At 35.5% G+C, this 18221-nt stretch overlaps 1 protein-coding gene across 3 annotated transcripts in view; it reads left to right on the forward strand.

Moving 5' to 3' along the window:
• MYOF (myoferlin) overlaps window positions 1–18221 on the forward strand; it is a 62046-nt gene that overhangs the window by 24762 nt on the left and 19063 nt on the right. For all 3 annotated transcript variants that reach the window (XR_005627449.1, XM_039709192.1, XM_039709193.1), the window contains exons 17-31: window positions 2078–2116; window positions 3798–3922; window positions 4382–4498; window positions 4857–5034; window positions 5875–5999; window positions 6484–6590; window positions 8847–9039; window positions 10068–10223; window positions 11225–11356; window positions 12617–12780; window positions 14164–14278; window positions 14391–14496; window positions 16038–16180; window positions 16482–16655; window positions 17867–17978. Coding sequence is in view for 2 of the 3 variants with exons in the window: in XM_039709192.1 (XP_039565126.1) it covers window positions 2078–2116; window positions 3798–3922; window positions 4382–4498; window positions 4857–5034; window positions 5875–5999; window positions 6484–6590; window positions 8847–9039; window positions 10068–10223; window positions 11225–11356; window positions 12617–12780; window positions 14164–14278; window positions 14391–14496; window positions 16038–16180; window positions 16482–16655; window positions 17867–17978 (1986 nt within the window). In the remaining variant the exon portion in view is untranslated. The remainder of the gene's footprint in view (window positions 1–2077; window positions 2117–3797; window positions 3923–4381; window positions 4499–4856; window positions 5035–5874; window positions 6000–6483; window positions 6591–8846; window positions 9040–10067; window positions 10224–11224; window positions 11357–12616; window positions 12781–14163; window positions 14279–14390; window positions 14497–16037; window positions 16181–16481; window positions 16656–17866; window positions 17979–18221) is intronic.

Raw genomic sequence — 18221 nt, forward strand, 5'->3', positions numbered from 1 at the left:
ATTTATTTATAGTTCCTCAACTCCCTGGCAAGAGGATTGTCTGTTCCTGAAATTTTCAAGACAATGCTCCTAGAAAACATTCTATGGGACATCTAAAAATATTGAAATTTTAATGGCTAAACCACATCATGGTGGAAATAGCAGTAATTCAGAATTTGGTTTTCCTCTATATATATATGTTAATGAACTCAGTAAATTTATGAGTGCTTTCCCAAATTCAGAAAACAATGTGATATCACAATCTACCATATGTAAGATATGCAAATTTACTTAGATGCTTAATAAGATATTTAATTTCAAGGCAATCTGGAGTCACTGCTTCAGAACCACTTCTTTGGACATTTGTAAGCAAGACTCCTTTTGCTGCCTTATGGGAGTATCTGTTCTATCTCTGAGAAGAGAACCTAAAAGCTGTGGAATGTTCCTGAGCAGTTAGGAACTATCTAGAACCTCATACTCATTTCCTGGGCACCACTGGGCTGCTTGCAGATGATGGGGAGCTTGGGTCAGTGTCTGCTCTGATCAGCAGCTGACTAAAAGCAGGCAGAAGACTGCAGCTCATTGCTCGAGTGCTCTGTATTCCTGTTTCATTGATATTCCTGCTATGATTGCAGACAATTGATTTATATGCTTCAATCAGTAGAGGTGGCTGGATATGTAATTTCCTACAGCTGAAACCCAAAACTGATTAACTACAAGAAAACAAGTTAGGCAAGACATGAGGTGCCTAATATATTGTTCCCATTGGGAAATTGCTTTGTAATAAAACTCTTCTTTAAAATATTATAAGAAATACTTTTTCTGGCAATATTTTTGAAAATAATAGAAAAAAATCTAGTTACATTTATATTCTGCTATAATCTTGTGATTATTGATCATTTCTTTGTGATCTATATCTGTAATCACCTCTTTTTATAGCAAGATGTTTCATGCAATTGGACCAGCTCCCACACGAGGAATCTGTGTTTACTTGCCAGAAAAATTGTTTTATCTTTTTAGTGAACATAGCTTGGCATATTAGTTATCCAAACAGCATTGTAAAGCTCAAGGTTAAACAGGCTTAACATGAATTTATCTGACTGTCTACAATAGTTTGAAGGACACTGTCTCAAAATCATTTTCATCACTGTCACAATAAGAATCTAAATTACTATTTTTTTCTGTTGTATTTATAAAATCTATATGGTATGTACTTGTCTGAGACAGAACAATTTGTCCTTAAGTTGGTAGCTACATCAGGTGTTTAAAAACAAAGTTAGTGCCTCCAATCCTATACTGACTTGAGGCAAGAATTGGATGGACTTGTATTTTCAGTCACATAAAAGCTTATAAAATCATCCTCTTAGAAGGACTGCTGTTGAAGTAAGACTTCATGCAAACATTCTTCTTACATATCCTGTGCACAGCCAGAAGCAAAAGAAAAAGGCAATGGGAAAGCCAAGAAAGAGGGGTTGGGCTGTTGGGGAGAATTCAGCTCTGGAGAGCTTTGTACTTCCCTATGAGTGTGTATACTGAACTGTAGCTGAGTCACAGAGCATTTACACTTCCAACCCAGGCACTCAGTAACTGGGGAGATTAGTTTGGTTTCTCTCTCTGCTGAGGTACTGGCATATACTGGAATAGCCATTTCTATTATCTTCTCTTTAGTGCTGTGCTGAAGCCTGTTCTGGCTTCTAAAGGATTGTGAAACTGAGCTAGTCTATAGTCCTCAGTAAATGTAAATATAGATACCCTAAGGGGCCCTGAAGTGTAGTGGGATTTTAAAATGTCCTTAAGATTTTAAAAGTAGTTTTAAAAATAAATCTGTATTTTGTGTGGAGGAGAATTGTACAAAGCTGAAAAATAAGCACTAAAATGAGATATTTTGTTGGATATATGCTGGTTTTTCCCCCTTTGGAATTTGTACAGGAAAAGTAATACCTTCATATATTAACCAGAAGCAAAAATCTAGCCCATATGAAATTTATTTTGTCTCAGGCTTTCAACTTGATTTTTAAAGGAGATTGCTTTGTGATGTGTGGGTTTTGTAAATGCTGTTGTCACTTGTCATATAACTACTTCTCTTTTCATAATATAGATTTTTCATCTTCGGGAACAGGGGCTTCATCATATGAAGGTTTATCTCTTCACCTGTTACTGATTTTGTGTTCCATTGCCCAAACTGAAGAGTATTGCCTAAGATACTTCATTAGCTTAAAAATGTTTTTAATAATTCTTTGTCTAAAAGATTTCACCATTGTGATTAAAGAGTATCAAACATAACTAACTCTGTAAACCAGTTTTGGCACTGGAATTGGTTTGAAAATATTTCTGTTTGGCTGGTGCTTCAAGCTGTGTGTTAGAGATGAGCATGTAGTTGCTTCAATTACAGAGTGCTTAGTCTAACAATGGCTTGAAATTTTTAACTTGGCTATGAGATCACAGGTGCATTTGCAACTGCAGAGCCCTGCAGAAGTAAATAACTGCCTAAAATAATTAGTGGCTGTTTTGCTTATGCTTAGCATGCTATATAAACAAAATCTGGAAAATAAAATCTGATTGTATTACTAGCTGGAGAGGTGACATTTTCCAGGTGGACATCCAGCTTTGAAAGGCTTTCTGGTAAATATTTAAGTAGTGAGAAAGAAATATGAGTGCAGTTGAAAGGTAATCAACATTCATTCACTTGGTACTTCATTTACTATCCTCCTTTCTTAATAAAGTAATATTAAGTTAAAGGGTGAAATCATTTCTCAGAGTCACTTTCTATTATGCATGATCATTAGCCTTCTAAAAGTAAACAATTGAATTTTAAATTTAAAAAAAATAGAAAATAAATTATTTTTATTCCAGTTTTGGGAGGGTTTTTTGTTTTCTATATGTTTCTAAATTTATTTGCATCAGTAAGTAGTGAAGGCATTAATTTAACACATATCTGTATCTTAAACCTAGTCATACTGAGGTCTGATGTGAGCAGTTCAGTCTTAGAATTTTTTTTTAAATTGGACATTATTAAATTTTTTTTTTAATTCAATTTTTGAACTGTTTCAGATTCAGAGGTAAGGGTGTGAAAGTATTCAAATGCAAAATAAAGAACTGCAAATTTTTATTTTATATTGTGCAGATTATAGGTGACATTGTTGACAGGAAATGACGTCAGGACATTACATTCATTTGCACATTCCTGTTGTGTCACTCAGCAGTGGCATAGCCACACGAGGCACAACCCTTTACTGTCACTGTCCTACCCCATGTTCTTTTCCCATGAGAAATAAGTGCATCCCTCTCTGCTGCAGATCAGTCCAGGAAATTTCAGTTTCAAAGTTGATCTGTATCTCATCTCCTTTTTTCTGCTAGAGAGTACATCTAAAAAGATATTTAGTTTGATCATTGGCCTGTGCATTTAAGTGATTGCAAGTGTTGTTTTACTCAGCTTCACTTTCTCTAGAAAACATGTTTTCTGTTAGCAAAAGGGCACATTACCCTTGCACATAAATTAAAACCATGTATTTGGAGTGGGACATAAGTTCCTCTCATTCTGTGGGATTTTTGCTGCATGAAGTGTTGTGTTGCATGAAGTGTTTTGCTGCATTTAGCATAAGTGTTGTGCAGAGAGGAAAGAAGTTAGATACAAGTATAGTCAGTGATATAGTTACTTTAAATTCCTATGGTATATCCAGAGAACAAAGTGTCTGTATATTACTAATACATAACTAATATCTAACATTTCTTCTAATGGATTTGATGGTAATGTTACTTGTTTCTTTCTGGCTCAATATGGTAATTAATAAAGATATAATGGTAATGTCTTCTGTTAGTAAACTCTGGAGAAACTGAAGTTGGCTTTTTACCAACATTTGGGCCTTGTTACCTAAACTTTTATGGAAGTCCAAGAGAATACACTGGATTCCCAGACCCTTATGATGAATTAAACTTCGGAAAGGTAAGTTTCTTTATTGTTTTTCATAAAATAATTAACCCAATACTTTTAAATCTATTAATTAATTAATTTTAATGTTTTTTCACATTACACAGCTCTTGCTTTTATTTTTGAATAATATTTTATATTTAAGATTAATAAGAAAGTATGATAGTATTTTCCATTCCTATCTAGTTTTATTTTAATGACATTTTTGAAAGAGCAGCAATGATTTTGATGATTTTTACTAACTGCACCTTTGCATGCATTTGTATTTCTTCTTTCCTTGTTTGCATAAATATATTTTTCACTTCTAGTATTAAGCCAGCTATTTTATTTCACTTGTTCTAATATGGACATCCATGCCTCTTCAGTAGTTTTGAGAACACTTCAGTGAAACCAGAATCACATACAGCTAAAAAAAATGCACACTTCTTTAGGGCAAATATATAAAATTTGATTTGATATGTGTTTGTGTTACAGGGAGAAGGAGTTGCATATAGAGGGAGAATTCTGGTTGAACTATCTACATTATCTGAAAGCAAGCCTGTTAATAAAAAATTAGAAGTTATTCCTAATGATGACTTACTGGTTGTTGAGGTAAATCCTTGTTTTATTGTCACTGTCGGTAGTGGAGATATGCCTTGGCTGGTTGTTTTTAGAGACCGATCTAACTCACTAAAATCAGTACAATAGAGTTCAATTTCCAAGTTAAGAGAGGCCTTTACTGGTAGCTGAGGAGTAGTGGCTACAAAAATGTTGTGCCCTTGTAGCAAGAATCTACTGAAATATTTTATAATATCAAATACAGTAATTTATTATACACATTATATTTTTTGGTTCCTTCTCAGAAAATAGTAAAAATGTTGAAGTTATTATTTCCATTAGATATTGCTATTGTTTTTCTATAATTGTGGATCCTGTTTTGAAATACAACTCAAAAAGGCTGTTTTGGCAGAAATACCAGCGCAGACGGAAGTTCTGCTTGGCTGCTGTGTTTCATTCTGCCACGATGCTGCAAGACACGGGGGAGCCCATCCAGTTCGAGGTGAGCATCGGCAACTACGGCAACAAGTTCGACACCACCTGCAAGCCCCTGGCATCCACCACCCAGTACAGCCGCGCCGTGTTCGATGGTAAGCCTGCTCTGCTCTGGGGATGGAGCACTCCAAAACTGTCCTTTGGAAGTGCTCTTTGTAGCTTTGGAGTGTCAGCCCAAGCTGCACTGAACACTTCCTGAAAATGCGACAGAACAGAGCGTGTGGCTCTTCAGAGCTTTTGAGGTGAAGCTGCATTTATGGAATATGATTTATGGAATATGTGCTGCAAGGCCCTGAGGGTATTAGTGGAATTTTGACAGAATTCAGTCAAATCTTTTGACCATCTACTAGATATACACAAACTTTGCCAGGAGAAGAAATCACATTATTTTAGAGGTATCTAGAGTTAAGTAGGGAAAACACGCTTTGAATATTCCGATTTAGAATAAAATAATAACTTGTTTTTAAACCATACATCTCTCAGCCTAGGAAAAAAAATTAGCTAGATCACAGGAAAATACATTTTGGCTATAATTTTTTTTATTAACTGCAAAAAGTAGTTGTTTTTTTTATCCTGTGTATTAAATGAAATAATCAGACTTACTCTAGAAAATTATTATTTGAGTAATTGACTTCAAAGATAAAGTTGTATTGATGTGCCATCTACATCAGTATGTTATGGGAAATAACATGTTAACAGCTAATTTATTTTTTGAAACCTTTTGGATTTTAAAACAATTTGAAACAATTTGAAGTGAACGTTTACCATTCAACAGATGCTATAGTAGCTTGAAAATACAAATCTTTTTGTGAATTTGGAGTAGCTTATATGTTCTTAATGATTTGTTGTAGATAAATTATATTAATGTAGCAGTAGTGTACAGTATGTATTTCTGCCATGAATTCTAAACCTTACATACAAATGTTTCACACCAGGTAATTATTATTACTACTTGCCATGGTCAAACACAAAGCCAGTTGTAACGCTGACTTCTTTTTGGGAGGACATAAGTCATAGATTAGACCCTGTGAATGTAATCCTAAACATGGCTGAAAGACTGGTAAGACATTTTAAAGACTTCTTTTTCCGCTAGGCTTTTCATTTTTACTCTTTTTCATTTAGAGGTATAATCAAAAAGTGGCATTTTGAGCAAATAATGGAAATTTGTGATACTTTCCATTTTTCTTAGTCAAAATTAAAAGTTGCTTGGTGTAACAAATAGCACTGTTAATCACAGGCCTGTGTTTTAGCAATGCTCAACACACTCCTGCTTGAAGCCACAGGGAATTCCCACTGAAAGGAAAGTCCTCAGTGTTGGTTGGAGCTGTTAAGTCTGTGGGACTGTTATTTGCATGTTTTGTTAAATACAATGGGGGAGAACATCAGAATAGTCCTGTTAAAAAAAATTAATTTTAAATATGAGTATTTTTTTGGTTTGGCCTTTACACAGATGAATAAATAAGATCAAAATCTTGAAACTGCTACTGACCATAAACCACACGGGAAGTTTATAAGTGCAAATTCTTTTCTTTTAAATTCCTCAGCAATCCAACTTAGCCACCTTAAAGTCAGGAATGCAGGCTAAAATGTCTGAAAACAGATTAGCTGAGATGTGGTTGAAGCTGATTGATGAACTTACAGAAGACTTAAGGTAAAAGAATTTTTTTTATCTCTTGTGTTATCATTCCAGGCCTCCTCAGAATCTTCGTTATTGCCTCTGCTAAGTCAGAAAACAAATTCTGAGTACTATAAAACTGACTAATCCCATGAATTGACCTAAGAACTGAAATTCCAAAATGTCTGAAAGCAGTAAAACATCATGGATGTTGCCAATCAAATAATCTATCTGCTTGTGTAATTCTCCATTATCTCAGGGTAGTTTTATTACTGACACTGATAAGACAAAACAGTATCTCTTGAAAAAAATCTGAGGGAGGATTTTTCTGAAAATGGATATTAGGTTTCTCTGCTGCCTTTCTTGCATCCTCCCTTCATTAGAATTCCTCGTGTACCTTTGGTTTACCTGTGTTTCAATGCTATTTCTGAATCTGAAGAGGGAAGAAAGTCTAGTAAACCCAAAATAGAAAAAATCAAAAGGTATGCAGGGATTACAGGCCATAAAGATTGTGGTTTTTAATAAGCTTTTAGCCAATGTGTCTGTATGTATGGGGGAGTTCAGAGAAGGCAACAGGAGTCAGCATTTAGAATTTTGAAAGAGAATAAATTCTAAATAGAGAGGAAGGAATTGTATGAGAAAGAGACATTTAAAAAGGAGATATTGAGATGGCGAGAGTAAACAAGTGAGTGACAAAACAGCACAGGAAAAGTAGAGGGGAAATGACAGAATAATTATTATCTATAAGAGGAAATAACAAAGAGCATGAAATGAGAGAGCAAATTCATCATGTTGTAAAGCCAATAAAAAAATAAGCAGAGGGAAAACAAACAGTGGAGATCAGTATGTACTAGCAAAGAATTACATGATAGAAAGCTTATGCAAAAATATAAACTGATAACTTCGTAGAATGCTGTGATCTGAAAATAACAGAGAGAAAGGACTGACAATCTCTAGGAAAGTAAAATGTGAAGGGCAAACTTTTGCCACATGGACCCAGTGTGGAAACTTCAGGTCATTTCCTCATTCTGACACATATTTGCACTGTTATTAATTCAGACCATTGTTTTATAAAATGTCACTCAACAATTATGGAGCAATAGCACTTAGATATAGCACCAAATGAACTTCATATTGTTTATGGGATACAATGCTCTTTTTGGTGGTTTTTTTTCAGCAAACTCAAAAAACCTCTGTCAAAGACATAGCTCCCTGTGTTGAATTCATAGAAGATTTTTCTTTGCTGTGCTAAAGTTTAAATGAGTTAGAGTTTGAGAGAGTTTTCAGTGCACTGCTTAAACCTATAATGATTTGCCTTTCTGAAGGTTCTGATCTGGTACATGTGATTCATGCCAAAGTAGCTCCCAGGGCAGACAGCCCTTGCATTCAGATTAGTAGAACTAACTCTAGTGGAAGGCACTATCAAGGTTTTACAGAATTAAAACCCTTAGAAGTTCATAGCATTTCATTAAATGTAAGTCAAAGAAGAGAAACTAGGCACTGTCTTTGGAAATTTTTTAACTTTTTGTAAAATATCATATTAAAGACATTTTAATGAACTCTGCTACAGGAATAAAGTTGTTGGTCTTTGAAAAGCTGCCTTTTCCTCAAACCTCCTCTCATTTTTCTGATGGAATTGGACAGCACAGGCAGACGCATGGTGTGATTTTATGGGGGTGTTTGGTGCAGAGGCAGGGCTCAATGATCCTTGAGAGTCACTTCTAACTCAGGATTCTATGGCTTCTTGGTTCCATTGAATAGTTACTCTGCCCTCTGCTGACTCAGAAGTTCTGTGTCACAGATTTATTTTAGAGTTCTTTGATGTTTACTTGCCAGAGGGTTAGATAAATCTAGTCATAGCCACGAACCATATTTATATATTGAGTTTCTGAGAATATACAGTTTCCAGTGAAGGAAAGGAACCTAATCTTGGTCTGAAGGCACTGGTTTCAGTTTTGAGATGTACATTTTAAGAGGATAATTTTTCACTGTGAGTATATAGAGAAATGGATTTTCCGTGGTTTGATTGGCAGCAATTACATTAAAGCAAACACCTCAAGGTGTTCTACCTTGGTGCTTGTTATGTAAGTACAGCCTTTCCCTTGCTTACTGTAAATACCTTGTGAGGTGAAAATCTCTGCAGAAATACATGCAATAGCACTGTTCCAGTGGTTTTCAATCACAGGAAATGATAGCACTCAATCCGTTGCCACTGTTTGCATGTCTGCATTTAGAGTGTAACTAAATAAAAGCCACTTAGATAATTAACTATAACAAATATTCTCTTTTCAGTAAACCATTTCCCCTCATAGAAGGCAAATCTAATATTACAGTCCTTGACACTCAGATAGAAAAGCTGCGCCTCAAGTCTCTCAAACAGATTGGAGAAGCAGCAGCAAGGATGAGAAGTGAAGCCACTGAGGTGAAAGCCACTCTGACAGAAATTGAGGACTGGTTGGATAGATTACTGCAACTGAGTGAAGAGGTTAGTGCTTCACAATCCTGGTGTTTGGTTTAGCTGTACTGGTTAGTTTAGCAATACCTGTCTAACACAAATGGGTGTAAAGTTCACTGCTGATCAAGCAATACCAACTCTCCATAGAATTGTAATTTTAGATGCTGTGAAAGTAAACACGTTCCCCTCTGTAATTGCAATTTACTTAAACAAAACTCATTGTTAGTTGTTCTCACTGAGAATGTGTGTTGGGTAATGATCACTCTGTGATTGGTGGAATAGACCCTGTTCTGTCCTCTCCTTTCTTCCAGAGTTGCAAGTCACTTTTCTGGTTCAGGGACTGCAGGGTATATTTCCACAGCTGGCAGCCATAGTAATCAACTTCTAACAGAGTTAAATCTGTTTCTGTGGATTTTTTTTTTTATTTTCACCAATGTTTTCTCTTTATATCTTGGCTATCTCATAACTGGTTTTCACAACATTTTAGAAATGGTTTTATTTTCAATTTGTTGTTTGTGCTCTGTAGAGCTTGATTTAAAAAAAAAATAAAGAGCAATTAATTGGCCAGCCTTGCAGCTAGCTCACAAAGGTGGGCACAGAACTCCAAAAAGGTAATGGGTGGTTTCTGTCCTCTGCTAAAAGTCTTACAATTACATACCCTTAATGTGGAAGCATCACAAGCAGTTTAATATGTAGCAGGTCAGTCCAAAGCATTGGCATATGGCATCCAGTCACTATCATCACCTTAAGGGAATCAAGAGACAAAATATCTCTGGAAAAATTTATTAAAAATGTAAAGATTTTTTTTTAATAAAACTTACTTTGCTTTCCAAATATCTCAATGGTATTTTTTATTATTCCTTCAGAACTATATATTGGTTTACTTGCAAAACAAAACAATTCCCTCTATTTATCATGTTTGTCACGATTCATGATTCTAAATGATAAATCTTTTGATATAAACCCTTTTTTATGTTTCTCTTTTCTCCGCTCTAGATTAGTTTATTGTTCAATTAATTACTCTTCTTAACTCTTCTTACTTTTCAAATAATTCTCAGCCACAAAACAGCATGCCTGATGTGATCATATGGATGATCCGAGGGGAGAAAAGACTGGCCTATGCTCGTGTTCCTGCACACCAAGTGCTGTACTCCACAGCAAGCCCTGAATCATCTGGTAAATATTGTGGAAAGACCCAAACAATCTTCTTAAAGGTACTATTTTTTTCTCCTTAAGAAATAATTAACTCCCTGAATTGACATGCCATCTGACATGAGTATGAAACATGTAAACAAACTATGAACAATGAAGTGTCAAACTCATCTGCATATAGCTTCTTTAAAATATCACAGAACTTTTAAGCTTATCATAAGCCAGTTAGAACCAGTATGGGCACCTATGTCTGAGACTTTTCTAAAAGAGCCTAAAGTTGTGATAGAACTTTGAAAGTGTTACTGGAGTTGATATTTGGGGATTGGAGTTGATAACAACTCCAGCTGATATCAACTGGAGTTGATATTTGGACATAAATGGAAGCTTTCAGAGGGAATAATAAGTGTAAGTCATAGAAGCTCCAAAAATTTACTGAAAGTTTTGGATGGTTTTCTGTAAGCAATAGAAGTTGTCTCTCTGAATTGAGTCTTAATCTTGAATGGGAATGCCTTTCTCCATCTAAGTTGATATTGTATTCAATTGAAATAAACTTAACCAGGAAAAAAGCAATCTGACAGTAAAACAAGAGCACTTACAGAGTTTGTAATTTTACTAGTAGTTGTATTCATGAATGTCTCAATGCAGACAAGTCTGTATCTTCATGGTTTTATTCAAACCACTATTGATTCTGCTTTTACTGAACCATCCCTGCTAACCTCTACATTTCCAGTCTCCCAACAAGAAACTCCAGTATCAACATTTAAGTTTTAAGTTGTTGTCAAAACTGAAAACTCATTACTGAATGAAACTTGGGAGAGAATATACAGGAACAGGGGTCATACTACCATTAATGTGTTTGGTTTTTACATGCCCTAGGCAGGTATCATTTAAAGAATGTTTTCCTCCTGTAATACTTATTACTGGCTTTTGAGAAAAAGCAGTACAGGAGGAGATAAATAAATATGTATTGTTACTCATATCTCTTTGTTAATATATATATTTTACTGAAAGCTATGATACCTCCATGACAGAACAAAGAATAACATTTTTGTTTGTGTGCCAGTACCCACAGGACAAGACGAAAGATGTCAAAATGCCTGCAGAGCTGCGAATTAACATTTGGCTGGGGCTCAGTGCGGTTGAAAAGAAGTTTAACAGCTTTGCAGAGGGAACATTCAGTGTTTTTGCAGAAATGGTATGTCCAGCATTGCTTTCTTACTTTAAACTTGGATGTGAATGTTGGGAATTCAATGCAGCTGGAGGTCTTTTGAATTTCTTTGCATGCTGGACAGGAAACAAGTAGAACCCATTCAAGGCAATTAATAATCAAGTCCATTGTGCCTACCACATGAACTTCAGCAGACCAGATTCTGAACTGGTTAGTCACTACAAATCTGGCTAACTCCAGTGATTTCAAATACATTTATTTTAGATTTTTATCAGTGTAATTAAGATAGAGATCTAAACTATTATGTTTTGGCATGTGAATAATCTTTTCTTTTTTTTTTTTAAATTGCTTCTTCACTTCTACAAATTACATTGCATAGGAGTGGTTTTGCTTAATAATAGTTCTTTTGTAGCAGTAGCAAATTTACTGTTGCTGACAAAATGCTATAATACAATAACATTTTAATGAGAAGAGTAAACAAATTCAGAATTCAAATGCTTGAAATAGTCCCACAGCAAATAATAGAGGTTTTGGATGGAGGTAGCAGATGTGTTTTATATGCCACATCACCTAATCCAGTAGCAGTAAAATAGCTAATAAAAAGACATTTTTACAGTGATGTCACTGTTGCACCTATGCTTAAATATTTAGTAGTGCTGCACTAAGTCACTTAAAGCAATGGGAGATCAAAGCCATTATTTAAGTATACAATTTAAGAGGTATTGAATGTCTCTTTTGTTGGTCTTCAACAATCCAACAATTTTCCAGGAATAAGGGCAGAAAGCTCAAGACCATCATAAACTACAAATAATCCCAGGAGGGGACATAGACTGGGCTGACATCAGAATCATGACCCTGGTAACTACTATGATTAGGTTTTGGTTCAGTTCTACATGTTACAAAAGAAAATATTTTAAATAGCAGGATATTTGAAATGGAAACAAATGACAGAATCATGCATTTAGGGAACAGAAGGAAATTCTTTGAACAATGTAACATGATTTCATTTAACAGAGCTTTAATTTAGAGAAATTTTTACTGTAGTTGTAGGGATGCATTACATTGAGAAAATTGTTTACCAGGCAGCATAGAAGAAAATGGAAGAAAGGAATTGATGATGACATTGCAGAGTAATGTGGAAAGGGAGTACTTAATTTCAGAGGAAGTAAATTTACAGTAAAGTGTTTAAGTTATAATAGTTACATAAATATATAATTTTTTTCCTCTTAAAATCTGTTTATTATTCCGAAATAATAATTGGATTTTTTTGGTTTTCTTCCCACACAGTATGAAAATCAGGCTCTCCTTTTTGGAAAGTGGGGTACCTCAGGACTTGTTGGTCGCCACAAGTTTTCTGATGTTACAGGAAAAATCAAACTTAAAAGAGAATACTTTCTACCCCCAAAGGGCTGGGACTGGGAAGGAGAATGGATGGTTGATCCTGAAAGAAGGTCAGATTCTTTTAATTTTATGCAGATAGGAATAAAGGCGTTTGTAGTGTTGAGTAAAAGCTCCTCTCTGTTTTCTTGGATGAGAAAGGGATTTTAAGCTGAATGATCCAGGATAGCAAAAACCAGCCAATAGTCAAAGCTAGTTAATAGTGCTAAAATTAACATTACCTTTTTAAAAAAGTAAAACAAAACAGGCAACAGAAAGAAAGTATCCATTTCTAAGAACTATCTTATGGTTTTGCAATCCCCGTGTTATGATGACTATATTGCTTATATTCTCTGGGTGTCAGTGCTTCATCTTTTAGAAAGGGATAATAATAGTATTTCATGCCTAGGAAGCTAATATGAGGCTTACATGTGTCTGTGTGAGATCCACAGATCCTGCTGTGATGGTTTCAGAGCAGACCTTTGGATTGGTGGATCTTCCCTGGATAGAAACTTAACCCTGGCATCCAGTGCAAATCTGCAGTTCATGCTGTAGCAACACCATTACAGTATTTGCATGGGCATTCACCAACACTGCATGGTTTTTTGGTTTTATTTCATTAAATGTTGAAAAGTAACAACAAACTAAACAACTGTCACAGGTTGTTTCTCAGACTGACTCAAGGCAGGTGTTGCTTTCAGTAGAACGTTGTGGTGCCATGTGGCAGCTCCTCCTCTGGCAGACCAGATTCACCAAGTATCAGTCCTTCCTCAGCTCCACCAGGTTCAGTCTTACTCTGCCAGAGGTTTTCAGCTCTGGAGTTGTGCCAGTCCAGCTGTGTTGCCACACTTCATGCCAGACTGGGAACATTATTTGTTTCATAAACAAAAACCAGCATGAGAAAGACTAAAAGAAAAGAAAGACTTTTTTCTTAAAAGAAAATATTTGACCCATTTTAAATTCATGTGTTCTGACAGTGAAAAGTATATAGAACTGTTCCTATAGAAAAACTGTGTGGGAAAAATATGTGCCATTTTTAAATTTTATCAGTTATAGGCATGAATGGATGGGGTTTTGTTTATATTAAATCAATAGTTTTTATGAATAAGATGACATGAAGAAATTGCATCAAATCCTGTTGAAATGCATATTTTTGCCATGCAGCTTCTTCTTCTGGGAGACGATCTGTGGCTCGATTTGGCCAGCAAAGGGCAGTGTGGAACACACTTTGGTGCCTTTTGAACCACAGTGAACCACTGTGCTTGACTGCAACAGGCTTTTGTGTCATTTCATGTTCTCCCATTTCTTTTACTTGCAAATTAGAAAAATATTAGCCAATTGATTGCTTGCCTTGTCAACAGCATAATGTGTGCACATTCTGTACTATGTTTCTGTATGTTTTCTGTAGTGAACTAAAATGGGTTTTATTTATGATTGTATTTTTTTTGGATGTGTAGTCTGTTGACTGAAGCTGATGCTGGCCATACTGAGTTTACTGATGAGGTATATGAAAATGAGAGTCGCTATCCTGGAGGGGAATGGAAAGCATCCGAGGAGAGTTTCACTGATGTGGTGAGAGTTAAATTTTGCACTGGATAAGTTAAGAGAAGGAATACTATGTTTTGCTACACTGTGTATTTACCTTTCTAATGCAGAAAACTGTTATATTTCCTTTACATAAAAGAACGGAGAAAAAGCCCCACCCCCACGTGAATTCACATGTCCTTTTGGATGGGTGTGGGAAGATGATGCTTGGAAATCCGATTTAAATCGAGCAGTGGATGAGCATGGTAAGATTTACTGTTTATCTGCTGATATTAGGACAATCTGCTGTAGTTCATAATGAAGGAGGACACACGTCAAAACTGTAGCAATATTCTGGGCTGATATTGGTTGCCCTATGGAAAAATACCAGGGAAGTATTTAGATAAAGTTGTTCATGGAATCAGATAATATGACATTGAGAAAGAGTTCACTGTCTGCATCTATTTCTCTTTCCATTTTAATGGATTAGTAGCAGCATTTGAGGGTTTCTAGAGAAGTCAGAGGTTGAGACCTGATACCTCTGTAATTGCACCAAGAACATGTGGCAAAGCCAGGTTTGGGTCTGTCTGATAATTTACCTGTGAGCCTTCAGCCATGGGATGAGTCACCAAATAATGCTACAAAGTGAATCAGGAAGTCTGGGGACTAAAGGAAGTGGGGAACCAGTTTGTGTTGGTCACACACCACACAAGTGTAGGAAGGATTCCTGGTTTGCTGAGAGCAGAATAGCAGCTCTGAATTTGTGGGAAGGGAGCCGTGCAGGACTGATCAGGATGAAACATTGGTTGTTAGGCAATTCTGAAATGATAAAAACCTTCAAAATCTTTCTGTGAAGAGTAAGGTGCTGCTCAAGAGAGAATTTCAGATTATATATATTACTAGTAGGATCAGGTTAGAAAATCCTAATATGCTTATTACTTTCAATAAATTAAGACTGTTGTCATCACAGAAAGTTGTGATATAAACAAGCTCTCAAGACCATAATTTGGATTCTACAGCAACAGGAAAAAGTAGTCAGTGTCTCATAGCAAAGTATTTGCAGGGCATTGGTTTGATGGTTTGAAAACAAAATAAATATTTTTACAAAAAGGGAAGATCATGGCAGATAATGGAAAACACAAAATTTTGCAAAACTATGGTAACTTTTTGTTCTGTTCTAAAGCAAATGAAAACTCTCAAATAATTATTGCTTCTAAATAAAAAATAACTAGCTATTAGACTAGAAAAAATATTTATCTAGAGTACCTGGTATGAGTTTGCAGTAAGTTTTTAATGAGATGAATTTAAATTAAATTCTGAGTCTTGGATGCTTGGCAACTGAATGATCCATAGACCAAAAATACAGCAATGGGGTTACGAGTTCTTAAAGTTTTATTATCAGAGTTCATGTGGTTGGTGTTCCTTTAAATTAAAAGCTGCTGGAGTCACAGGAGTGCACAGAGCATTTAACTCTTGTTTAAAATTAATGGTTAGATTTTTCTGCAGTGAATTGTGAAAATGCGATATCAACATTGGAGAAAACAAAAATGCAAAGAAAAGAACTTGAAATGTATTGTATCTGTTTTAATGTTGAGATTTTTATTGTCACATATATTACAACACAACATTATTATGAAATGTCATCACTGGCCCCCTGGCTATTAGGCTGTCAGGGTGTGCAGTGCTGAATAGTCTCGTGTGGCAAAGCTTCATCCTCTGTAGGTACAGTCACTCTGTCACCGTGCTTTTCTTCTCTGTATCTCCTTTGTATTTCTGAAAATGTACCAACTCATCAATTCTGCTTTAGGGTGGGAATATGGAATTACTATTCCTCCAGACACTAAACCCAAGTCATGGGTTGCTGCAGAGAAAATGTACCACACACATCGACGACGAAGGCTGGTGCGGAAACGCAGGAGGGAACAGCCTGAAGGAATGACAGCAGGAAGGGTAAGAGAGAGATCCAGGCAGGGAATTATACATTGTAACAGTCTGAGGTTTTTGGTTTGTTTGGTTTTAAATATGCATGAGATTGCACATTACCTGAGTGAACAAAAAATGTAATATCAAGCAAAAAAATAAAACCCACAACAACCTTTTACATTTTCATTATATTCCCTTTCTTTATCTTTTTGTACATTGATGCTTCTAGCCTTGGTTTATGCGGGGTTTTTAGGCCTGCCAAAGGAAACACTGTTTTTTTCACTACAGTTGCACAACACTGTGGATAACAAGAATTTATATCTTCAAGGGAAGGTCATCATATGAAGACCAAGAAGGATGGGAATATGCTTCCTTGATTGGCTGGAAATTTCACTGGGAACAACGCAGTTCTGATACTTTCCGTCGAAGGCGATGGAGACGAAAAATGGCTCCCTCAGAGACACATGGTGCTGCAGCTATCTTTAAACTTGAAGGTGCTCTGGTAAGAGACAGAGTGTCAAACACATCTTTCAAAGGTCAACCTGTTAATTTGCTGTAAATAAACAAATATATTGGATGTTTTAGCCCCTGTATTGTTAAACAAGTGTATAACTGAGAAGTTAATACAGTGTATATTATTTAAATTATTTAGTCAGAAAGAGATCATTAAAGTTGGGGTAGAGATTATTGTATTATTACTAATTTTTAATATTTTTATAACATATGCAATGTTATATATCACATTATATATAATTTATGTTGTATATATTTTAACTTACTTTATTTTAAAAATTATTTTTATTTTTGCATTATATGAGATTTAGCTCAAAAGGCCAAATTACTAGATGAGCCTCTTGTAAGTAAAGTGAAAAGATAGCTCAAGATTTTCATGCATGTAATTTAGATGTTTTAACATCAGCACAAAAGACAACAGGCTTGGAAAAAGCTGCTGGAATATGTGCTTGTATAAACAACCAAACACAAGAAAAGATAGCAAAAACAAAAACAAAAACAAAAAAGAAAGAAAGAAAATGAAATAGTGTGTTGCAGAAGCCAGAATTTCATATGACACAGATAGATGAGCAGAATGCAGTTATTCCTCAGGTTTTGAGGTTAACACAGCTTGACAAATAACCTCTATTTACCAAAATACAAACTGTAGCAAATAATGTGAGAAGGCTCCTTTGTTTTTATAAAATGTATAATAATTCTGAGTGTATAGCATTGACAAAACTTCACACTTTTTTCTTGGCTTATTTCTCTTTTTCACATCAAATGGGTGTGAACCAAGGATTCACTGACAGCATTTTCTTTATCCAGTTAATTTGGCTGCTCTGAATAGTAATTCCTGTTTCAGTTTTGCTTGTGCTGGGATAAAGCCTTGGAGCAGTTCTCTGCCACAGCACAGTGCAGAAGACCTGGGAACTTTCCTCCACTATGAGCTGATAAGTAGATAGTACATACCCAGAAATAAAAAATCCTGGAAGTAAGATGAAATTACTGCCTATGATTTCTGCAGAGCTTCAACTGGCAACAGGAAATTACTTCTGGTCATGAGTAAACATCTTGTAAAGTGCATTCACTCGCAGAAGTAAATTTCTCCTTGTGCTGGAGGAGAGATGGAAACCCATGAATTCCCCCACATAGTCCATTTCTATCAAGTTCCTTCTATGTTTGTAAATACTCAATAACTTTCTCTGTGTGTAATTTCAGGGAGCAGACAATAGTGCTGATGATGGAGAAGGGAAAAGTTCAGACAAAGCCAAGGAGTCAGCTACAACAGTGTTTGGTGCCAATACACCAATGGTTTCCTGCTATTTTGACAGTAGGTTCTTTAACAATTCTTTTCTCAAAAGTGTTGACTGTTTCATTTTGATGACAATCAGAATCATAAATCTTTGTGGTTTACATCTAGCTTTATATGCCTTCTCTAGTAATTACTATCAGACTCTTGATTGGATCCTATTTAAGTTCTTAAAGGAAAATTACAGTTAGTCATTTTGATATTTCAGTTTGCTGTCACACAGATATTTTTAAAACCTGTATGGGACAGGAATTTTAATGCTAA

Source organism: Passer montanus, unplaced genomic scaffold, assembly GCF_014805655.1.
Source record: "Passer montanus isolate IOZ18808 unplaced genomic scaffold, ASM1480565v1 scaffold21, whole genome shotgun sequence".
Lineage (NCBI taxonomy): Eukaryota > Metazoa > Chordata > Aves > Passeriformes > Passeridae > Passer > Passer montanus.